The following is a 20,923-nucleotide window of genomic DNA, read 5'->3' as shown; positions in this document are numbered from 1 at the left end:
AGCATAACTAGAGCTAATAATAATGTGTATTTCAAAATTGTAGAAAGTAAATTTCAAATGTTTTCACCACAAAAAGATAAGTATTTGAAGTGATGGACAAGCTATTTAGATTGATTTAATCATTTTACATTGGATACATATATCACAACATCACTTTGTACCCCATAGATATATGTAATTATAATTTGTCAGCAGTCAACAATTTGTTAATTGGTAACTGTGATGAGCTGTCATTGTTAAGAGCTAGGGGTCTGGTGTGAGACCAAGTTTCCTCACCTATATTTAGGGCTACAGCACCCCTCACTGGGTATTCTTCAATAGTCTTTTATATGGTTTCACTGCCTCCTGATCCAATCTGCTACACTAGTCTTCCATGCAATTGTCAAATTCATTTTCTAAAAATCAAGTTGTCCCTAAATTCTTCCTTTCATTAAATTAGCTCTCCCTTACTGAGCAAATGAAATTGCTTAAATTAGCTCTCCCTGACTGAGCAAATAAAATACAAAATCATTAGGATGACACTCATGACTCTGGCCATTGTTCACTTTTCTGGCTGTCTCTCTTAACAACAATTATACCTTTCTGAATAGAGTCCACTTCCATGTAAGGTAGTGGGCATGTTACAGGGAGTATCAATGTACCTGCTGGGTGACAGTTAAAGTTAATTCTGACTCCGTCTATGATCCCATTTGGGATAGTGAATAGCAACATTTGGATAGCAGGGGATCTGTTCTTCAAAACAGCTCTATTTCAAAAAAACTGCACCCAAATCTACTTGGTTCCTAAGCTCAAATAATTAGAGTTCAGGTAGCAAGGCACATCTCTATTTGAAAAGCAATGAAAATATTAGTACTGAAGTTAAATACTGAATTTATGAGAACTACTATAAACCTTCAGAAAAGGATGACCCCCTAAAGAAACTTGAATGTTCCCTGTATCATTACATAAGTTGAAAAAGTTAGATTTAGGCATGAGGTGCTCTGTCTGCCCCAGAAAAAAAAGGCTAATGGGGTGGGGGATGTTTCATGTACCTTCTTTTCGGCATCAGATTTGGTTTAAGTGTCATGAGTAGAGCCATGATAGAAGCAGAGGATGGGAAGGCTGTCTGACAGTCTATATCCCAATGATTACCAAAGTTCTGATTTATCACTTGCTTAATAATTGTTTTCTAAGAGTGTCCCAGGGAGACAGCATAGGGAAAGTAGAATGCCACATACATAGAATATTAATGAGCTTTTCCATCATCTGCTTCTAAGAGAGTGTTCTCTTCTTAAGTAGCATGTACTGGCTCAAACAGTACATCTTTAAAATACCAAGTACCAATGAAATGAAGAAGCTGGAAGGAAAAGCAAACATGTACCTTAAGTACTTTTTGAAGTACTAAAGTTTCAGAATGGCAGCAATCTTACTCATACTCCATCTTCTTGCAAAAAAGGATCATGACTAAGTCTGAAAAGTCATCATTTCTAATCAAATACAAGGAAAGCTGTATTTTAAACATTAAAAACTTTTTTCATTTCTCTATAATCCAAAATGCTACTATAGAATTATTTCAAAATCTCACATTTCACATCTAAGAATCCAAATAAATCCTCTTATAGCTAAGTATTAATTAAACCATTTTTTATTCTGTAGCTGTGGAATTTTTCCACATGAAATAACTATGCATGACCACTACTTCTCTAGCAATCAGAAAGCCAATTAATATCAGTAAGTTTCCTTAGGCTACTCAGGGTTAGGGCTAAAGCCAAGAATACACTTGAAATTCTTGGCCCTTGATCATAAGTTCAGATATTTCCAGGGTAAGCAAACTAAAACTGGACTAAGATGGCCAGAAATGATTACTAATGGATCTCAGAGATCAATATTACACTAAGTAGAAGGCAAAAACTTCCCTGTTACACCTGACAGGGTTTCCATAAAGCTGTATATCTCAAAACAAAACATTTTAACCCTTTTAGACCATGCCTGGGAAAAAATAATGTAAAGAAAACAATTTTCAAGTATACGCTATATGAAGAGTATTTTCAGATGAAATCTATCATCTGTAACAACCAGCACCACTATTTATGTTGGGATACTTCCGAAATAGCAGAGCACTTTCATGTATGTTACCTGGTAGCTGGTAGATGCTATTCTCACTTATGTTTTGCTAATAAAGAAACAAAGACTCACAGCCAATAAATAACACGTTCAAGATCATCCAGCTGGGCTACAGCAGTGTCAGACCTTAAATCTAGGTATTCTCACTCCACATCCCCGTACCCTCTTTCCCCTCCCAAGTCTTCAAATAAGCATAACTTCAAATACAGGTATTCCTTGCCTTCTCCCTGTCTCTCTCCCCTCATCTGCCCTGCACCGTTCGCAATGCTGTTTTCAGGCCTCCACTCCACATCTAATCTAATTTTACTCAGCAATTTCAATGTAGGTATTCCTAATAAAAATTAAGGAGTTGACCCAAGGATAAAAGTGGAAGTGGAATTCTAAAGAAGTTCATATTAAGGCATTTTTAACTTCTAGGACTACATAGATATTTATCATTATCTACATCTATTGGGCTCTTAAATTAGCATGTTGATTATTTGAGTCTCGGATTCTTGTATTTGGCATAATGACTGTCAAGAATTGGATAGCAAGAGATCTGTTCTTCCAAATAACTCTATTTCAAAAACCATACCCAAATTTACTTGGTTCCTAAGTTCAAATAGTGAGAGTTCAGGTAGTAAGGCACATCTCTCTTTGAAAAGCAATGAAAATATTAGTATTTAAATTAATACTGACTTTATGAGAACTACTGTAAACCCTCAGAGAAGGATGACTCCTAAAGAAACTTGAATGCTCTCTGTATCCTTACATATATTGGAAAACTAAGAAAAAAGAACTAAGAAGAAAAGATTGGCACAGTCACTATGTATCCCCTACCAGAGTGAAGTTTCTCTATCTATGAGATACTTACAAAGAGCCTTGGCGTTCCTCAAAGGAAAAACTGTTGGGAACATTTTTAGTGAAATAAATTTGGTTTTTAGCAGCTACTGAGAAAGCTGCAAACCATGAAACAGGGTATCTTTGCTGAAATCATTGTAAATTTGAATATAATTTCAACTGTGGTAGGTGCCAAGAGGTGGTGCATTTCCCTCCTGAATTTGATAGACTTGCAATTTCTAGGTGATAGGTAAGAATCAACCTAAAGTAGTGATGTTGGTAAGTATGTATAGCTCAGTATCTCAAAAATAAACTCAAATGTTAAATACCATAATACTACAACTAATAATCAGAACACATAGGTTCTACTCTTTTCTGCCATCAACTAACCATGACTTTGAGGTCACATTTCTTCAACTGTAAAATGAGGCATAAGCTTCAATGATATCTAAGATCCATCTCAGCTGTAAGATGCTCTGATTCTTTCTTTTTGAAATTTTACTTTTGTTCTGCTTTTAAAACTTCAAAAAATGGTTATAAAAGCAACACAACATATTTGCTGTGATTTAAAAATATGTAGACAAATATAGGTAAGGAAATAAAAAAATACCCATAATCCTACTACCCAGAGATAACTGCTAAACCCCGTGAAAGAAACGTATGGAGTATTTTATAACCTGCTTTCATTTAACATATTTTAGACTTCTTGCTATGGCATTAATGTTCTTCTGAAACACTGACTTGTAAAATAAATGGGCAAGGGTAAAACGCAGGCATATCAGAATCACTCAGGGGTGTCCCAGGCAGTCATTCCCTGGCTTTTCTGTTCCCTGTTCACTCTGACAGGTTCCTGGGGGCTGCAACTCTTTCATTCAAAAGAGCTGGCAGTGGCCGAGTGCCGTGGCTCACGCCTGTAATCCCAGCACTTTGGGAGGCCGAGGCAGGCAGATCACGAGGTCAGGAGATCGAGACCATCCTAACACAGTGAAACCGTCTCTATTAAAAATACAAAAATTTAGCCGGGCGTGGTGGTGGGCGCCTGTAGTCCCAGCTACTCGAGAGGCTGAAGCAGGAGAATGGCGTGAACCCGGGAGAAGGAGCTTACAGTGAGCCAAGATTGTGCCACTGCACGACACAGCGACACTCTGTCTCAAAAACAAAAAACAAAAAAGAAAAGAAAAGAAAAAAAAAGAGTTGGCAGTAACTGTAATTTCCCTCAGGAGCATTAGGGAAGAATCAAGCCGAAGAGCACTGTCCCTCCGAAATCACTTTTAATGGCTACTCAGTTAGAATGAGCCATCATTTATTGATCAGTTCCTTTCACTGGATATCTAGGCTATTTTCATTACTGTAAACATTGTAATGAACATCTGTGTAGCTCCATCTTTGTACATATCTGTAATGAAACTCGTGCACTTCCTCTTCGTTAACTAGTAATAAGGGACTGTTAAGTTGCAAAGTCTCTCATTTTGTTCCAATGAAATCCTATTAAATATGAGAATCTGACATAAAAAGGAAGGATGAACCTCAATTAGGAAATGTGGCTACTCACCAGCATCTTTGATCCAATTATCATAAAGATGGACAGTCCTCGATGTAAGATCACTGAAGGCCATTTTCCACTGGATTTACTGGCTCTTTTAATGGGTTCTTCAGTAAAATAAACCAGAAATGAGTTTATGATCTATAAATGCAAATAAAGATAAGCTTATAGTAATACATTATTTAAAATGCTAAAAATTTAATATGAATAACTGGCAAGACAACAAACTCCCACTGAAGGCAAATGCATTAGTACATTACTTTAAACCCTGATGCAGTTGCAAACATTTCAGCTTTTCTATCCTTCTAGAGACACTGCTAACTTCACTGAAAAAGACTAATATTCTATGTACAAGACTCAAAGCAGTAAATGAGTCTAAGAACTTTCATAGGAGCAGCTCCCTTTTATGCTGACAATATAGATCAGGAATGGACTGCACTTGAAGTGACAAAGCTAAAGCAGAAACCCAGGAGAAGAAAGTCAAGAGATACACAAACTTTCAGAGAAGATAAGCTGATCCTAGACTTAGAGCTCATCTGCAGGCCTCATAAGGTCATCTACATGAAAATTTTTATAATTTAAGTAGAATAGAGACAGAAAGAGGGAAAGGAAGGTCTATAAGAGCCAAGGAAAGGCTGCTTAGTTTATCTAGACAGATACACAAGAATAACTGGAGAAAGAAATCTGAAAAAGAAGACCAGTGAGGAGAAACTAGCCTCATTATGTATTAAAAGATATTGTAAATCTGCAATAATTAAGACAGTGTGGCACTCGCACATGGAGAGAAAAATGAATGTAATAGATTAGAATGTTCAGAAATAAACTAAATACACTTGAAAACTGAGAACTATACTTCAGTAACTAAATATTTTAGTAACTAAAATATACCTAAGATGTATATTTTACCATATTTTAATATCTCTAAAATCAGGGCTTACCTTACAAATGAATGGTATGTCATAAAATTACTGGTATATTTGATTCAAAGCCATGTGATGGGAACATGAAAAAGTCCTAGAGATGATGGTGGTGATGGTTGCACAACAAATGTAAATATATTTAATGCCACAGAACTTCCCACTTAAAAATGGTTAAAGTAGTAACCATTTAAATTAAAATATATATAAAACATAAAAATAATATTTTACCACCATTTTAAAAAATTGGCTGGGCGTGGTGGCTCACACCTGTAATCTCAGCACTTTGGGAGACTGAGGCAGGCAGATCACCTGAGGTCAGGAGTTGGAGACCAGCCTGACCAACATGGTGAAACCCCGTCTCTACTAAAAATATAAAAACTAGCCAGGCATGGTGATGGGCGCCTGTAATCTCAGCTACTCAGGAGGCTGAGGCAGAAGAATTGCTTGAACCCAGGAGGCAGAGGCTGCAGTGAGAAGATTGTGCCACTGCACTCCAGCCTGGTCCAGCCTGGGCGACAGAGTGAGACTCGGTCTTAAAAAAAAAAAAATCCTCTAGTGTTCCCACAAGACAATTCAGACTTTCCCCTAGGATTCTAAAGTAAAGCCATTCTATTTACATAAGTATAGATAAAATTATATATGGCATATGGAATATGATAAAGGTGGTATCTGGGGATTGAATTACCAGGTATTATTCACTAAATGGTGTGGTACACCTGGACAGCCATCTGAGAAAAAAAGGTTCAATCCAAGTGTTATAATATAAACCAAGGCCGGGCGTGTTGGCTCAAGCCTGTAATCCCAGCACTTTGGGAAGCCGAGGCGGACGGATCACAAGGTCAGGAGATCGAGACCATCCTGGCTAACACAGTGAAACCCTGTCTCTACTAAAAATACAAAAAATTAGCCGGGCGTGGTGGCAGGCGCCTGTAGTCCCAGCTACTCGGGAGGCTGAGGCAGGAGAATGGCGTGAACCCGGGAGGCGGAGCTTGCAGTGAGCCCAGATCGCGCCATTGCACTCCAGCCTGGGCGACAGAGCAAGACTCTGTCTCGAAATAATAATAATAATAATAATATAATAATAATAATAATAATATAAACCAAGATAAACTCCAAGTAAAGCAAATATTTAAGTAAGAAAAACAGAACTATGAAATCACTAGATGACACAGTAGAAGACTTGTATAACCTTGTAGTGGGAAAGGCCTTACTAAGATCTAAAATTCAGAAGACATAAGGGAAGGCTAACAAGTTTAATCATAAATAAATGGCAAACAGTAAAAAATATGCTCAATTCATATCATAGACAAGGACAACTTTCCCTAATATATGATGAGTTTCTAGAAATTGATAAAAGACCTTAAGAGGAAATGGGCAAAGTTCATAGAAAAGGAAATACAAGTGGCACTTAAAAATACGAAAAGCTGCTTAACTAATCATATTTAAATAATCTGCAATATTTCTTATCTATTGAATAGGCCAAAATCCAAACATTTTTAATCAAATGGGCCAAAATCCAAACAACCATTAGCTGTGTTGGCAGGAGTGTGGGAAATTCTCTCACTTCATGCATTACTAGTGGAAGTACAAATTAGTATAACTCTTATTGCGGATAATTTGCCATTATCAGTCAAAATTATAAATGCATACTTTTAACACAGCATTTCTACTTCTAGAAACTTATCCTGTAGAAATACATACACATATTTAGAGTGGCATATATGCAAGTTTATTCATTGCATCAGTAAGAGCAAAAGACTGGAAACAACCCAAATATCTGCTAATAGAGAGCTGGTTAATAAATGATAATAGATTTAACACCATGAAATATTATGACATTGTAAATAAGAATGAAGAATCTCTCCAAGTGCTGATATGGAAATATTTCCAAGATAAATCACTATCTGAAAAAGCAAAGAGCTGGGCACGGTGGCTCACATCTGTAATCCCAGCGCTTTGGGAGGCTAAGGTGGACAGATCATCTGAGGTCAGGAGTTCGAGACTAGCCTGGCCAACACGGTGAAATCCTGTCTCTATAAAAATACAGAAATTAGCTGGGCATGGTAGCAGGCACCTGTAATTCCAGCTATTCGGGAGGCTGAGGCAGGGGAATCACTTGAACCTGGGAGGCAGAGGTTGCAATGAGCCAAGATTGCACCACTGTACCCTAGCTTGGGCGACAAGAGCAAGACACTACCTCAAAAAAAAAAAAAAAAAAAAAAAAAAAAAAAAAAAAAGAAGAAAGAAAGAAAAGAAAAAAGCAAAGAAAGTACAAAATTTAAAAATGATGACCTTGTATATAAAAGGAGAAAAGGCATATGAATATAATTTTACATTTACTCAAAGTTGTATAAAAGGAATTCTTAAGAGGTAGACATGAAAAAGGGAATGGGGTATAAACTGGGCTGAAGGAATAGAAGAAAGATTTTATATTGTTGTTTTGTGGCTCATATGGATATTTTACCTATCTAAAAATAAAGAATAAAATCAGTTGTACCTTTACTGGAACATTCCTATTTAAAAGCCCATAAATAAATACACATACGTAGATACACCCAAAATAGAAATTTCCTCTAAATTCTTTAAGAGTCCATCCTCTCCAGAGGATTTCTCCAAGTCCAGGAAGTCATGTCGGCATGGCCTCTGTATTGATACACCCAGTCATCTCAGCTGAGTTCAGACTCAAGACTGGTGTGGTGATGCCAGGGTCTTGCCAGAGTCAGCCTGGACTCTTAGTTTCCTAAAAAATCATCTCTCATCTCTATAGCAAAGGTGTAATGTGGGGCTGTGAGCAGGGGCTCTGGGCTCACAACGACCTTGGTTTTTCAGCCCCACCATTTAATAGCTGTGTGACTCCAGCAAAATTACAGCTCAATTTCTTAACCTGTAAAATGGGAATTCCATTCATTACTCACCAAGATAAAAGAAACTAACTCACAGAGTTGTTTTGAGGACCACATTAAATAATATATATTTGTAAAGTTTGTAAGCACAGAATCTGATTTTTAAGAATGAACATTCAATCAAACTCATCCTTTTGTTTTAGTTTTAGGGTTTCTTTTTTTTTCTTTTTTCTTTTTTTTCTGAGACAGGGTCTGGCTCTGTCACCCAGGTTGTCGTGCACTTGAGAGAGCTTGGCTCACTGCAGCCTCAACCACTCAGGCTCAAGAGATCCTCCTGTCTCAGTCTCCCAAGTAGCTGTGACTACCAAAGAGTGCCACCATACCTGGTTAATTGTTTTATTTTTTGTAGAGATGGGTTTCACTACGTTGCTTAGGCTGGTCTCAAACTCCCTGGGCTCAAGCAGTCCACCTGCCTCAACCTCCCAAAGTGCTGGGATTACAGGTGTGAGCAACCGCACCCAGCCAAAATCAGTCATTTATCATTTAGAGAGAGAAGTTGTGCCAATTTATGGGTATATACAGACATAAAGATTAGACACTGGAGACTTCAAAAAGGTGGGGGAGGAAGAGGAAAGGAGAGAGGAGGACGCAGTCTGTAAAACTTCCTATGGGTACTATATGGGTGACAAGGGTAATAGAAGCCCAAATCGCAGCATCACACACTATATACCCTTGTAAGAAACCTGCACATGTACCCCCTAAATCTAAAATATATATATTTTAAGTTGTGCCAATTTAATTGGAAAATATCTGGCCATCTCATTAGCTGGTACAGTTAAATGGCAGTTTATGGAACAAATCTAGAAAAAACTCTACTACTTTTCTTTTAAGAGCTAGCATATAACAGATTGCATGATTCTTCCCTTTGGGTCTTCCAGTTGTCTTAGTCTGAGTGTTTTAGACCACACAAAAAGCTACATTTCCCCTCATCTTAACCACAGATATACCAGCCCTTGACCCATTATTCTCAAAATTAAAGTAATGAAATAATGTTCATTAAGTTATTTAGAATCAGAGTGAAATATTCTAGTTTTACAAGCCATGTGGCAGGGTTACATTTCAAAGTATTATTCTGTTTCTGTGTGATTTTTTTCCTCTTCTTCTTTCACTAGCTCCACATAGGCCATTTTCCCCTCCCCAGTCCTCACCAAAGCACAAAGACTCAAAGAAACCACACTCTAATGCAGGTCAGAAATATTCACAGGCAGCCAAGAAAGCTGGTTTATCCAACGCCAAAACTACACAAGACTGAGACGAAGGAAGGAAGAAAGGCAGAGAGAAGAAGAACCCAAACTGGATGAGGCAGGAGTAGATGTTATCAAAGCCAGCAGGAGATGAAGGACTACAGAGGTATGAAAAAGATCCAGTAACCATAGCTTTTTGGAGTGTGGACTCCTCTCTCACTAATCTACTGCTTGTAGATAACCTGTTTTCCTGTCGGACTCCTCTCTCACTAATCTACTGCTTGTAGATAACCTGTTTTCCTGTCGGACTCCTCTCTCACTAATCTACTGCTTGTAGATAACCTGTTTTCCTGTCCATAGTCTTTAACATTTGTGGGCCCACCAGAAAAGAAGGAACATCCACAATTGCACAGGGATGGGGCACGACAGAAAAACCTGATCCCCTTACCTTACTGGAAGTGAACACAAACTACTGAGTATTTCGTTATGAGCTGAGAGTGATGGACTGGATGCCAGTGTTGCATTGTAGGGACTGACTGATCTAGAAAACTGTTAACAACTGAATTATACTGCAAGTATAGTGATATCCCTAGACTAGACCCAGACATATCTTTGCCTTCTTTTACCATGACTCATCATGGGCACTTGATAGCTAGACAATGGGCACATAAAGATAGGAGGCAAGCCTGGCATGGTGGCATGTGCCTGTAGTTCCAGCTGTACGAGAGGCCGAGGTGGGAGGATTGCTTGAGCCGGGGCAACACAGCAAGACCCCATCTCTAAAAAGAAAACAAGGGGAGCAATTTGCTCCATGTGGTATAGGTGTATAGGTAATAGAGATATCCTTTAGTTAGCAGAACTAGGACCTGAAAAGACAATTTAGAATATTTGATGGCAAAGAAGCTCAGACCTGGCAGTGGCTTAAAAATCAAGGCTCTTGTATGAATGAAGCTCACCAGACTATTAAGCACAAGAAGGAAGATCCTAAAAATGATCTACAAACCTATCCTTTTGATGCATCCCTGCCTCATCCCAGATCTGACCATCGCTGGCCTAAGTTTAGTGGAGGTGCCCCATAGCCTAAACATGGCCCATACAAACTTTTCATGGAACAGAGAGCTGGAGCAGGGAGTTGGTTGATTGCTTGAGCTATTATGAGAAGACTGAAGAGATACTATCAAGGGTTTGAGGAGTGGGAGGCCCTTCATGATGGGTCACAGGGAGCTTTCATGTTCAGGTTGTTCTTGGACAAGCACCCACTGTACCTCTCAATGCAGTAGTTAAAGAGGTTGGTGTTATGCCACAGAGGTTCAGAAACTCATCTCATACTTGGGTAACATGATCATTAGATTGCAATTTCTCAAAGGAAGAGTGGTAATTCATGAATAGGATAATACCGCTACGATTTTTTTTGCTCAGACCTGGAAGCCATGGGGAGAAAAATGGACTCACGAGACTGAACTCCAGCATCTTCAAAGTGCTAGCTCAACACTGCCCTAAGCTAGCAGGCACCAAATACCAGGATGACATGTTGCTGCTTACGGTAAAATCAAGTAGAGGAAAACTAGATTTGGGTTTGGGGGTAGCATCCACAGAGCCCTGGAAACATTAAAGTTCAAGAGCTTTAATCTGACAGACTTCTGATACCCAAGAAATGAAGCAGAGACTTAAAACTCTAAACCAGGGTAATATCTTATCCTGCTGCTAAGGGGATGTGGACCTTTTACAAAGTGAGCAGCAGAGGACAGAAGCAAGAGATCCTTGTCCTTTTTCTGGGAGGACTCTTGGAGGACTTGTCTGAAATGATCTACTTGTAAGACTACAATAAAGAGGTGCTAGCTGCATACAATATCCAAGTCCTGGGGCCCATGATGGTGAAAAAGAAAGTAGACTTAAAAAAAAGGTATTGTACCATAATACTATCTGACTATATTTTTAGCAGTTGTTAGAGATCAGAGCTCAGCAATGAAGACATTGAGAGGTTGAGAGGAAGGTAATCACAAGCAAGCAGTGGCCCAGAATTTGGGGCTACGTTAGATTACAAGGCAGTAGAAAAATCACCACCCCTCCATTAAGGGTGGAAGAAACAAGAGAGGTACTTCAGAGAAATAGCTAAGGCTCACAGTCAGAGCTCAGCCTGCTTCCAAAGGCCTGAAAAATGTGTGGCAGGAGTAGAGTAAACGGGAGCTTACTCTTGAGTCCTGGTGCCGGTGTTTCATTCCCCTCGCCTGCAACTGCCCCATGAATACTGCTCCTTGATTTTGATAGTATCACATGACAACTCAGTCATTTGGTAAAGAAGTGACTTAATTTGCCTCTTTAGACCCAAATTAAAGATGTCAGGTTCAAACGTGAGAAATATGCCTTCTTCGTAGAGCAGAAATCCCTTCCCATAGGATAACCTACCTGGAGACTACTCAGAGCCACAAGCTGCCTACGTTAGCATGATGTAGACCTAACACCAGAACATACACAGTGTGCTTGGGCACCTCGTCACTTTGTCCTTTTTGCTCAGGTCTATTTCAACAGTGATCAGAAGGCAGAACTCTGGGAGAGCATCTTGCTGGAATTCACTCAGATGAGGATGGGACCTCAGAGGTGCTTGCAGTGGGAAGTACCAGACAAGAGCCCAGAAATCATGGCCAACCATTTCCAGGTGAACTTTCAAATGTACAGATTTATTCTAATTCTGCAACAGACATTGGAGACACTGTACCTGAGTGAAAGGAGTGGTAGAACCAGCACATGGCTTTCTAGGGCATGTTTTAATCCAGGAACAGAGCCATATGGTTTTCTCTTTCTCTTTTGAAGTTTGGGAGGATCTGGCCTCCCCACTGATCTCTGCTTTGGGAATCAGATATCAGGGACAAACCTGGAAGAATAAAACTGGCTAGCCACAGATGCTGCTCAAGGGACCACACACTGAAATGAATTGCAGGAAGGTACCAACATAGGGATGGAACTCTGTGGTGGAATTACGGACTACAGGGTAAAAACCAAACAGCTAACCTTCCTATGGAAAGCTATGTCTGGCCTCATATGGGGGATGGGGTATTTGAAACTTTACCCTTGCACACAGTAAGGGAGGAGAAGGGTACACGGCAAATCAAGCTATTCCGCAGAAATAACAAACGCTTAATAAAGAATGGATCAGAACATGCCTTCAAATGCAGAAACTGTTGAGCAAGAGCAGTGTGGAGAATAAAAAGGCAAAGGCAGCTAACTGTGACTGATTAGATAGGGACAGGGAAGTCCAGATGTGAGTCAGAATGGGGCAGTGGGATCACAGCCCACAAGGTGGTGAAAGCCTCTCCGAGAGGAAGGTATTGAGAGACAGGACTAGCTGGATTTCCTGGGCCAACTAAGAATTCCTAAGCCTAGCTGGGGAAGGTGACCACACCCACCTTTAAACATGGAGCTTGTAACTCAGCTCACACCCGACCAATCAGGTAGTAAAGAGGGCTCACTAAAATACAAATTAGGCTAAAAGCAGGAGGTAAAGAAACAGTCAAATCATATATCGCCTGAGAGCACAGGAGGAGGGACAATGATCGGGATATAAACCCAGGCACTGGAGCTGGGAGCGGCAACCCCTTTGGGTCCCCTCCCATTGTATGGAGCTCTGTTTTCACTCTATTAATAATCTTGCAACTGCACTCTCTTCTGGTCTGTGTTTGTTCCAGCTTGAGCTGAGCTTTCGCTCGCCATCCACCACTGCTGAACGCTGACGTCGCGGACCGGCTGCTGTCTTCCACCCCTCCGGATCCCGCAGGGTGTCACTGTTTTTCTGATCCAGTGAGGCACCCATTGCCACTTCCCATGGGGCTAAAGGCTCACCATTGTTCCTGCACGGCTAAGTGCCCAGGTTCATCCTAACCAAGCTGAACATTAGTCCCTAGGTTCCACGGTTCTCTTCCATGACTCATGGCTTCTAAAAGAGCTATAACACTCACCGCATGGCCCAAGGTGCCATTTCCTGGAATCCCTGAGGCCAAGAACCCCAAGTTAGAGAACAAAAGGCTTGCTGCCATCTCGGGAGCGCTTGCCACCACCTTGGGAGCTCTAAGAACAAAGACCCATGTGCGGTAACAGTATTGCACAGACAGTCTCTCTCTGGGTTATGACCCTAGAAAATCAGAGGCCCCAAGTCTCTACTCCTACCATGTTAGGCAGGAAAAATCCCTGAGATAAGACATAAACTTCTTAGTAAGCATTCAAAGGTTGCTAGGGAAACTTCCACCTAGATATTACTCTACACATATCCTAGTATTCCTTTCCTCATCTGTTTTCTTACTGGAACTGGTTCCCCAGTCTCGTCCCCACCCTTTATACTTTAGCAGACACAAAATCTCAAAGAGGTCATGAGGCTGGAGGAAAGTGACCAGAAGTTCTGAAGTATATTAAAACATGAGGGATGACTATAAAGTAATTATTTGTTTAAAGCAGGATTTCTCAACCTCGACAGTATTGATATTTGGGGGCAGACAATTCTTAGTTGTGGGGAAGTGTCCTGATTATTGTAGTCCTGGCTTCTATCCACAAGTGCCAGGAACAAGTCCTACCCAGTTGAGACGATCAAAAACATTTCCAGAAATTGACAAACGTTCCCTGTGGGGCAAAATCCTCCCAAGTTGAGAACTATTGTTCTAAAGGAAGCTACCAACATGTATTCATTCAAATAAAAGCTTGCTTCTGAGTAATCACTTTGGCAATTATACATTTGTGTCAGTGATACAGTCATTAAAACAATTTTTGAGCTTTTCTTTAAAAATCAACTCCAGAATTTTTTGGAATTTCATTTAAATGGTTTTAAAGGAGGACAAATTTTGGCCTACTGCTTCTATACAACAAGTTCATAACTAATCAAAAGTTAAGGTTGGTTTAGAGGCAAATGGATCAAGTGGAGCTATATTTTGAGGTGGGAAAGGGTGGGGAATAAAGCTGGGTTTAATGAAAAAGTAATTTACTACGGACATTTTCAGCTCATGGTTTATAAAACAAGAACAATTCCAAAAAAACTTGGGAAATGTTTGGGGCTATGGCAATATTAGTGGAAAAGATATATAGTAGGCTGAGGTGAATATTTTTGAGGAAACACTCATTAGATGTATATATTCCAGCAGAACAGTTTATCTGCTGGAATTATCACTTATTATAACTCCAATTAAAAGGAAGCAAACCTAGAATGTGGAACAGTCTCAGTGAAAAATTATTTCAAATGACAAATTTTCAAATGTGTTAATTATAACATACATGCATGTCTGTATGCAACAATATATACATACCACACACACACACATTACAGAAGCAAAAATACATGTCCATTCCACCTACTACACAGGATTTTGTGTTTTGTTTTGAAGGTTCATGTTTATTAACCCACATTTCTCCCTGGTATTTTATCACCCTCCATTCTCTTTTTGCCATTTCTCTCCATTGAATAGGTTGTTAACACTGCCTTGGAAATAAAAGAGAACAGCAGAAAGCAAAGAAAGTTTTATCGTAGCTTTTGGGTTACAAAAGCTTAGGCACCTAGCCATACAGAATACAGGGTAGAGACAAGAGGTGCCCATGCGTCCTGGCACAGAAAAGCATCCTTCAGGCTTGAGGGAAGGAGAGTCCGAGGAAAGGAATTAGTACAGATCCCGGACAGAAAGGTAATAAGCCCTGAGGAAGTGCCAGGTAGGAAAACGGGAGGCAAGAACAGAAGAACTCAGGCACTATTGCCTAGGCAGAGCTGGGACAGGTGGCCAGTTGGACTTTAGGTAGCCACTGAAAGTTTCTTTTGCTCCAGTCTGGTGCAAGAGCAGTATAAAGACTTCTGAGCACCCCCAATAGGCATGGAAGTGTGAAAGGAAAATATCTTGGGCCCCCATAATCACTAAAGGGAAAAAGCAGCTGTGAACTGCTTAGGGCAAATCTGCCCCCAATTCTTTTCAAAGTTATCCTCTGCTCTCTGAGATAAATGCGTTCCTGATCACCTCTTTTGTAAAGGTTAATCAGAAATGCAAAAGAATGCAAGCAATCCTTTGTCTCTCACCTATCTGTGACCTGCAAGCCCCCTCCCTGCTTCGAGTCTTCCTGCCTTTGCTTTGAGTTGTCCCGCCTTTCCACATCGAACCAATGTACTTCTTGCATACACTGATTGATGTCTCATGTCTCCCTAAAATGTATAAAACTAAGCTGTGCCCTGACCACCATGGGTACATGTTGTCAGGACCTCCTGAGGCTGTGTCACAGGTGTGTGTCCTCAACCTTGGCAAAAAAAGTTTCTAAATTAACTGAGAAAACTTTCAGATTTTCTAGGTTTATGGAAGTATTGCATAGGAGCCATAGAAAATGAAGGAGTCATAAAAGTAGAAACAACGTATATCTCTTCGGATCTGCAAGTATAAGTGGCCAAAGACCTGATGGGACCCTGAATATCTCAAAGGATGGCATTGTAGACAGAGAACATGGAGGATTAAAGGGTTCCTCCTCCCAATTACCTTGATACTACATAAGCTTTTTTAACTTGCTGAGGTCGGAGGGGAGGTGCTTAGAGATTAAAGCTGACTAAAATAGTTTTCTACCACCCCAAGGAATAAAAGTTTGAAATAAAAATAAAGCTGTAAAAAAATAATTATTTTCTTATATCAGACCAAATAGACTTTAAGTCAAAAACTGTCACAAAAGGTAAGATCATTATATGGTGATAAAGGGGTCAATTCATCAAGAGAATATAACAATTATAAATATATATGTATCCAACATAGTAGCACCAAAAATAATGCAAAGATTAATAGATCTGAAAGGAGGGAAAGACTACAATACAACAATAGTAGGGGACTTTAATGTCCTACTTTCTTTTTTTTTTTTTTTTTTTTTTTTTTTTTTTTTGAGACGGAGTCTCGCTCTTCTGCCCAGGCTGGGGTGCAGTGGCTGGATCTCAGCTCACTGCAAGCTGCGCCTCCCGGGTTTACGCCATTCTCCTGCCTCAGCCTCCTGAGTAGCTGGGACTACAGGCGCCCGCCACGTCTTTGGGAGGCCGAGACGGGCGGATCACGAGGTCAGGAGATCGAGACCATCCTGGCTAACACGGTGAAACCCCGTCTCTACTAAAAAAAAATAAAAAATATGGCCGGGCGCGGTGGCTCAAGCCTGTAATCCCAGCACTTTGGGAGGCCGAGACGGGCGGATCACGAGGTCAGGAGATCGAGACCAGCCTGGCTAACACCGTGAAACCCCGTCTCCTACAAAAAAACTAGCCGGGCGAGGTGGCGGGTGCCTGTAGTCCCAGCTACTCGGGAGGCTGAGCCAGGAGAATGGCGTGAACCCGGGAGGCGGAGCTTGCAGTGAGCTGAGATCCGGCCACTGCACTCCAGCCTGGGCGACAGAGCCAGACTCCGTCTCAAAATAAATAAATAAATAAATAAAAATAAATAAATAAAAAAAAATAATGTCCTACTTTCAACATTGCATAAATCATGAAGACATAAGATAAATAAGGAAACACTGAACTTGAAGTACGCATTAGACTAAATGAACCTAACAGACATGTGCTGAACATTCTATCCAACAGCAGCAAAATACACATTCTCCTTAAGTGTACATAGAACTTTCTCCATGACAGATGATATACTGAGCCACAAAACCAATGTTACCAAATTTAAGAAGACTGAAATCATATCAAGCATCTTTTCTTATCACAATGGTGTGAAACTACAAATCAGTAACAGGAGGAAAAGTGGAAAATTCACAAATACATGGAAAGTAAGCAACATGCACCTGAACAACTCATGGTCAAAAAAGAAATCAAAATGAAAATTTTAAAATATTGAGACAAACGAAAATGAAAACACAACTTACCAAAACTTATGGGATGCCACAAAAGCAGTTCTAAGAGGGAAGTTTAAATGCCTATAATAGAAAAGAAAAAAAAACTTCAAATAAATAATTAACATTACACTTCAAGTAACTAGAAAAAGAAAAACAAAGTCAGCAGAAGCAAGAAAACAATATAGATTAGAGTCGAACTAAATGAAATAAAGACTAGAAAAACAATAAAAAGATAACAAAACTAACAGCTGGTTATCTAAAAAGCTCAACAAAATTGACAAACCTTTAGCTGGACAAAGGAAAAAAAGAGTATTAACAAATAAAATTGGAAATGAAAAAAGAGACATTGTAACTGATACCACAGAAATGCAAAGGATAATAAGAACTGCTACGAAAAATGATACACCAACATATCCCAGAATAAATGGATACACTCCTGGAAACATATAACCTTCCAGGATTGAATCATGAAGCGGGAGAAAATCTAAACAGACCAATAGTGGGTAAGGAGATCAAGTCAGTAATCAAAAACCTCCCATAAAATAAAAGTCCAGGACCTGATAACTTCACTGTTAAATTCTACCAAACATTTAAAGAATAACTAATAGTGATTCTTCTCAAACTCTTCCAAAAAAAACTGAAGAGGAGGGAATACTGAAGAGAAGGGAATACTTCAGAACTCATTTCAAAAGGTCAGCATTACCCAGATACCAAAGCCAGACAAGGACACTACAAGAAAAGAAAACTTCAGGCCAATACCCTTGATGAACACACAGGCAAAAATCCTGAAGAAAATACCAGCAAATGAAATTCAATAGCACATAAAAAGATCATTCACTATGATCAAGTGGGATTTATCCCTAGGATACAAGGATGGTTCAACACATGCAGATCAATAAATGTGATACACCACATTAATAACATGGAAGACAAAGACCACATAATCATTCCAATGGATGCATAAAGAGCATTTGACAAAATTCAGCATCCTTTTATAATAAAAACTCAATGAATTTGGTTTAGAAGAAACCTCAAAACAATAAAGGCCATATATAAAAAGCTAACATAATACTCAGCAGTAAAGAGTTGAAAGCTTTTCCTCTAAGATCAAGACAAGGACGCCCACTCTCACCACTTTTTTTGTTTTTTGTTTTAAAAAATAGAAATTTATTTCTCACAGTTCTAGAGGCTGGAAGTTCATGATCAAGGTGCCAGCAAGATAAGGTCCCACTCTGAGGTCTCTTCTCTTGGCTTGTGGGTGGCAACCACCTCACTGTGTGTTTGAATGACCTCTTTGTTGCGCCCTCACTTCTATTCAACACAGTAGTCTTCCCTCCATATTCATGGGTTCTGCATCCATGGAATCAGAGGGTCAATTATACATATTTTCAATCCACTGTTCGTGGATGTGGAATCCTCAGTTATGGAAGGTCAACTGTACTATACCATTAAGCATTCTACTTTTAAAAAATGTTTTACTTATTTATTTGGAGACAGGGTCATGTTTTGTCACCAAGGCTAGAATGCAGTGGCATGATCACAACTCACTGCAGCCTTCATCTCCTGGGCTAAGGCAATTCTCCCACTATAGCCTCCCGAGTAGCTGGGACTACAGGCATATGCCAAAATGCCTGGCTAATTTTTTATTTTTTGTAGAGATGGGTGTCTTACTGTGTTGCCCGGGCTGGTCTCAAACTCCTGGGCTCAGGTGATCCTCCCACCTTGACCTCCCGAAGTGCTCAGATTATAGGCATGAGCCACTGTGCCTGGCCTGGACTACAGCAATCTCAGATTTTGGTATGGGGTCCTGTAACCAATCCCCCACAGATACGAAAGGCAGACTGTATTGGAGGATCTAGCCACAGCAATTATGCAAAAAAGAAATAAAAAGGCATCCAAATCAGAAAGGAAGAAGTTAATGTGTCTCCTTGTAGACAATAGGGTCTTACAACTAGAAAACCCTAAAGAGTACTGGGTGTGGTGGCTCACATCCATAATCCCAGCACTTGGGAGGCCAAGGCAAGGGGATCACTTGAGCCTAGGAGTTGAAGACCAGCATGGGCAACAAAGTAAGCCCCCATCTCTACAAAAAGAATTAAAAAATTAGCCAGGCATGGTGGCGCACACCTGTGGTTTCAGCTACACAGGAGGCTAAGGCAGGAGGATGGCTTGAGCATGGGAGGTCAAGGCTGCAGTGACTCATGATCGTGCCACTGCACTCTAGCCTGGGTGACAGAGCAAGATCCTGTCTCAAAAAAAAAGAAAAAAAATAATGAAGAAACTAGAACAAAGCAGGCAGAAGGAAGGATAAGCAGCTTGCTGAGTCTGTTCACTCTTTTTCCCTTGCAGGACGCTTGCTCCATCTCCTCCTGCCGTTGAATGTCAGATTCCAGGCTCTTTGGCCTTTGGACTCTGGGAACTTGTACCAGCGGCCTCCCAGGGGCTCTCAGGTCTTTCACCTCAGACTGAGGGCTGCACTGTCGGCTTTCCTGGTTTTGAGGCTTTTGAACTTGAAACGAGTCACACTACTAGCTTCTCTCTCTCCAGCTTGCAGATGGCCTATTGTAAGACTTTGCCCTGTGAGCTAATTCTCCCTAATAAACTCTCTTTTATATATATACATATATCCTATTGGTTCTGTCCCTCTGGAGGACTCTAATACAGACTTGTGAGTTTGTCAAGTGAGATTTAAAACCATTTACTTTAGGTATGGGATTGGGTCAGTACAATTTTTCTTTTATATCCCTTATGTCAGTGGTTTTTAAACATGGTTGAAAACCAGAATCACCCAGAGAGAGATCTGGATTCAGTTAATGTTTGGGAAAATTCTGATGGGCCAGCTTTGAGAATCTTTTCTTAAAGCTTCATAAATCATTCTCAGACATGACGACACCCATGACAACATGAGCAACAGGCATAAAATACGTGACAAAGGATTCAGTTAAAGAAGGTCGGAGCAGTGTGAAGAAGAAGCGAGAACGACCCCCGGACCAACCAAAGCCCGCGCGCGCTGCATCTGGCGTCCAGCTCCTACCTCCCGCCGCCGCCGTCGCCACCACGCCCAAGAGAAAGGCTGAAGGGGATACTAAAGGAGATAAAGCCAAGGTGAAGGACGAACCACAGAGAAGATCCGCGAGGTTGTCTGCTAAACCTGCTCCTCCAAAGTCAGAGCCCAGGCCTAAAAAGGCCCCTGCAAAGAAGGGAGAGAAGGTACCCAAAGGGAAAAAGGGAAAAGCTGATGCCGGCAAGGAGGGGAATAACCCTGCAGAAAATGGAGATGCCAAAACAGACCAGGCACAGAAAGCTGAAGGTGCTGGAGATGCCAAGTGAAGTGTGTGCATTTTTGATAACTGTGTACTTCTGGTGACTGTACAGTTTGAAATACTATTTTTTATCAGGTTTTATAAAAATGCAGAATTTTGTTTTACTTTTTTTTTTTAAAGCTATGTTGTTAGCACACAGAACACTTCGTTGTTTTTTTGGGGGGAAGGGGCATATGTCACTAACAGAATGTCTCAAAGCTGGATTGATGTGGGGAAAACACCATTCCCTTCCAGTTTTGAGAGACTTCCTCTTGGTTCCCTGGAGGAGGGATTCCCTGACTTTGACACACATGGCCACCTTGGCACAAAA

General features: G+C 40.3%; 1 protein-coding gene across 3 annotated transcripts in view; it reads right to left on the bottom strand.

Annotated features, from left to right (window-relative positions):
* The window catches only part of ELOVL7 (ELOVL fatty acid elongase 7), a 96,481-nt gene that overhangs the window by 29,684 nt on the left and 45,874 nt on the right, over positions 1-20,923 (bottom strand). For 2 of the 3 annotated variants that reach the window (XM_050794384.1, XM_050794383.1), the window contains exon 2: positions 4,475-4,606. In XM_050794384.1, coding sequence (XP_050650341.1) covers positions 4,475-4,538 — 64 coding nt within the window. In that variant the 5' untranslated portion in view covers positions 4,539-4,606. Of the gene's footprint in view, positions 1-4,474; positions 4,607-17,320; positions 17,372-20,923 lie in introns of all 3 variants that reach the window. The other variant, XM_050794382.1, reaches the window with a different exon arrangement.

This window comes from Macaca thibetana, chromosome 6 (assembly GCF_024542745.1).
Source record: "Macaca thibetana thibetana isolate TM-01 chromosome 6, ASM2454274v1, whole genome shotgun sequence".
Lineage (NCBI taxonomy): Eukaryota > Metazoa > Chordata > Mammalia > Primates > Cercopithecidae > Macaca > Macaca thibetana.
This window is presented reverse-complemented; position numbering and strand designations above follow the sequence as displayed.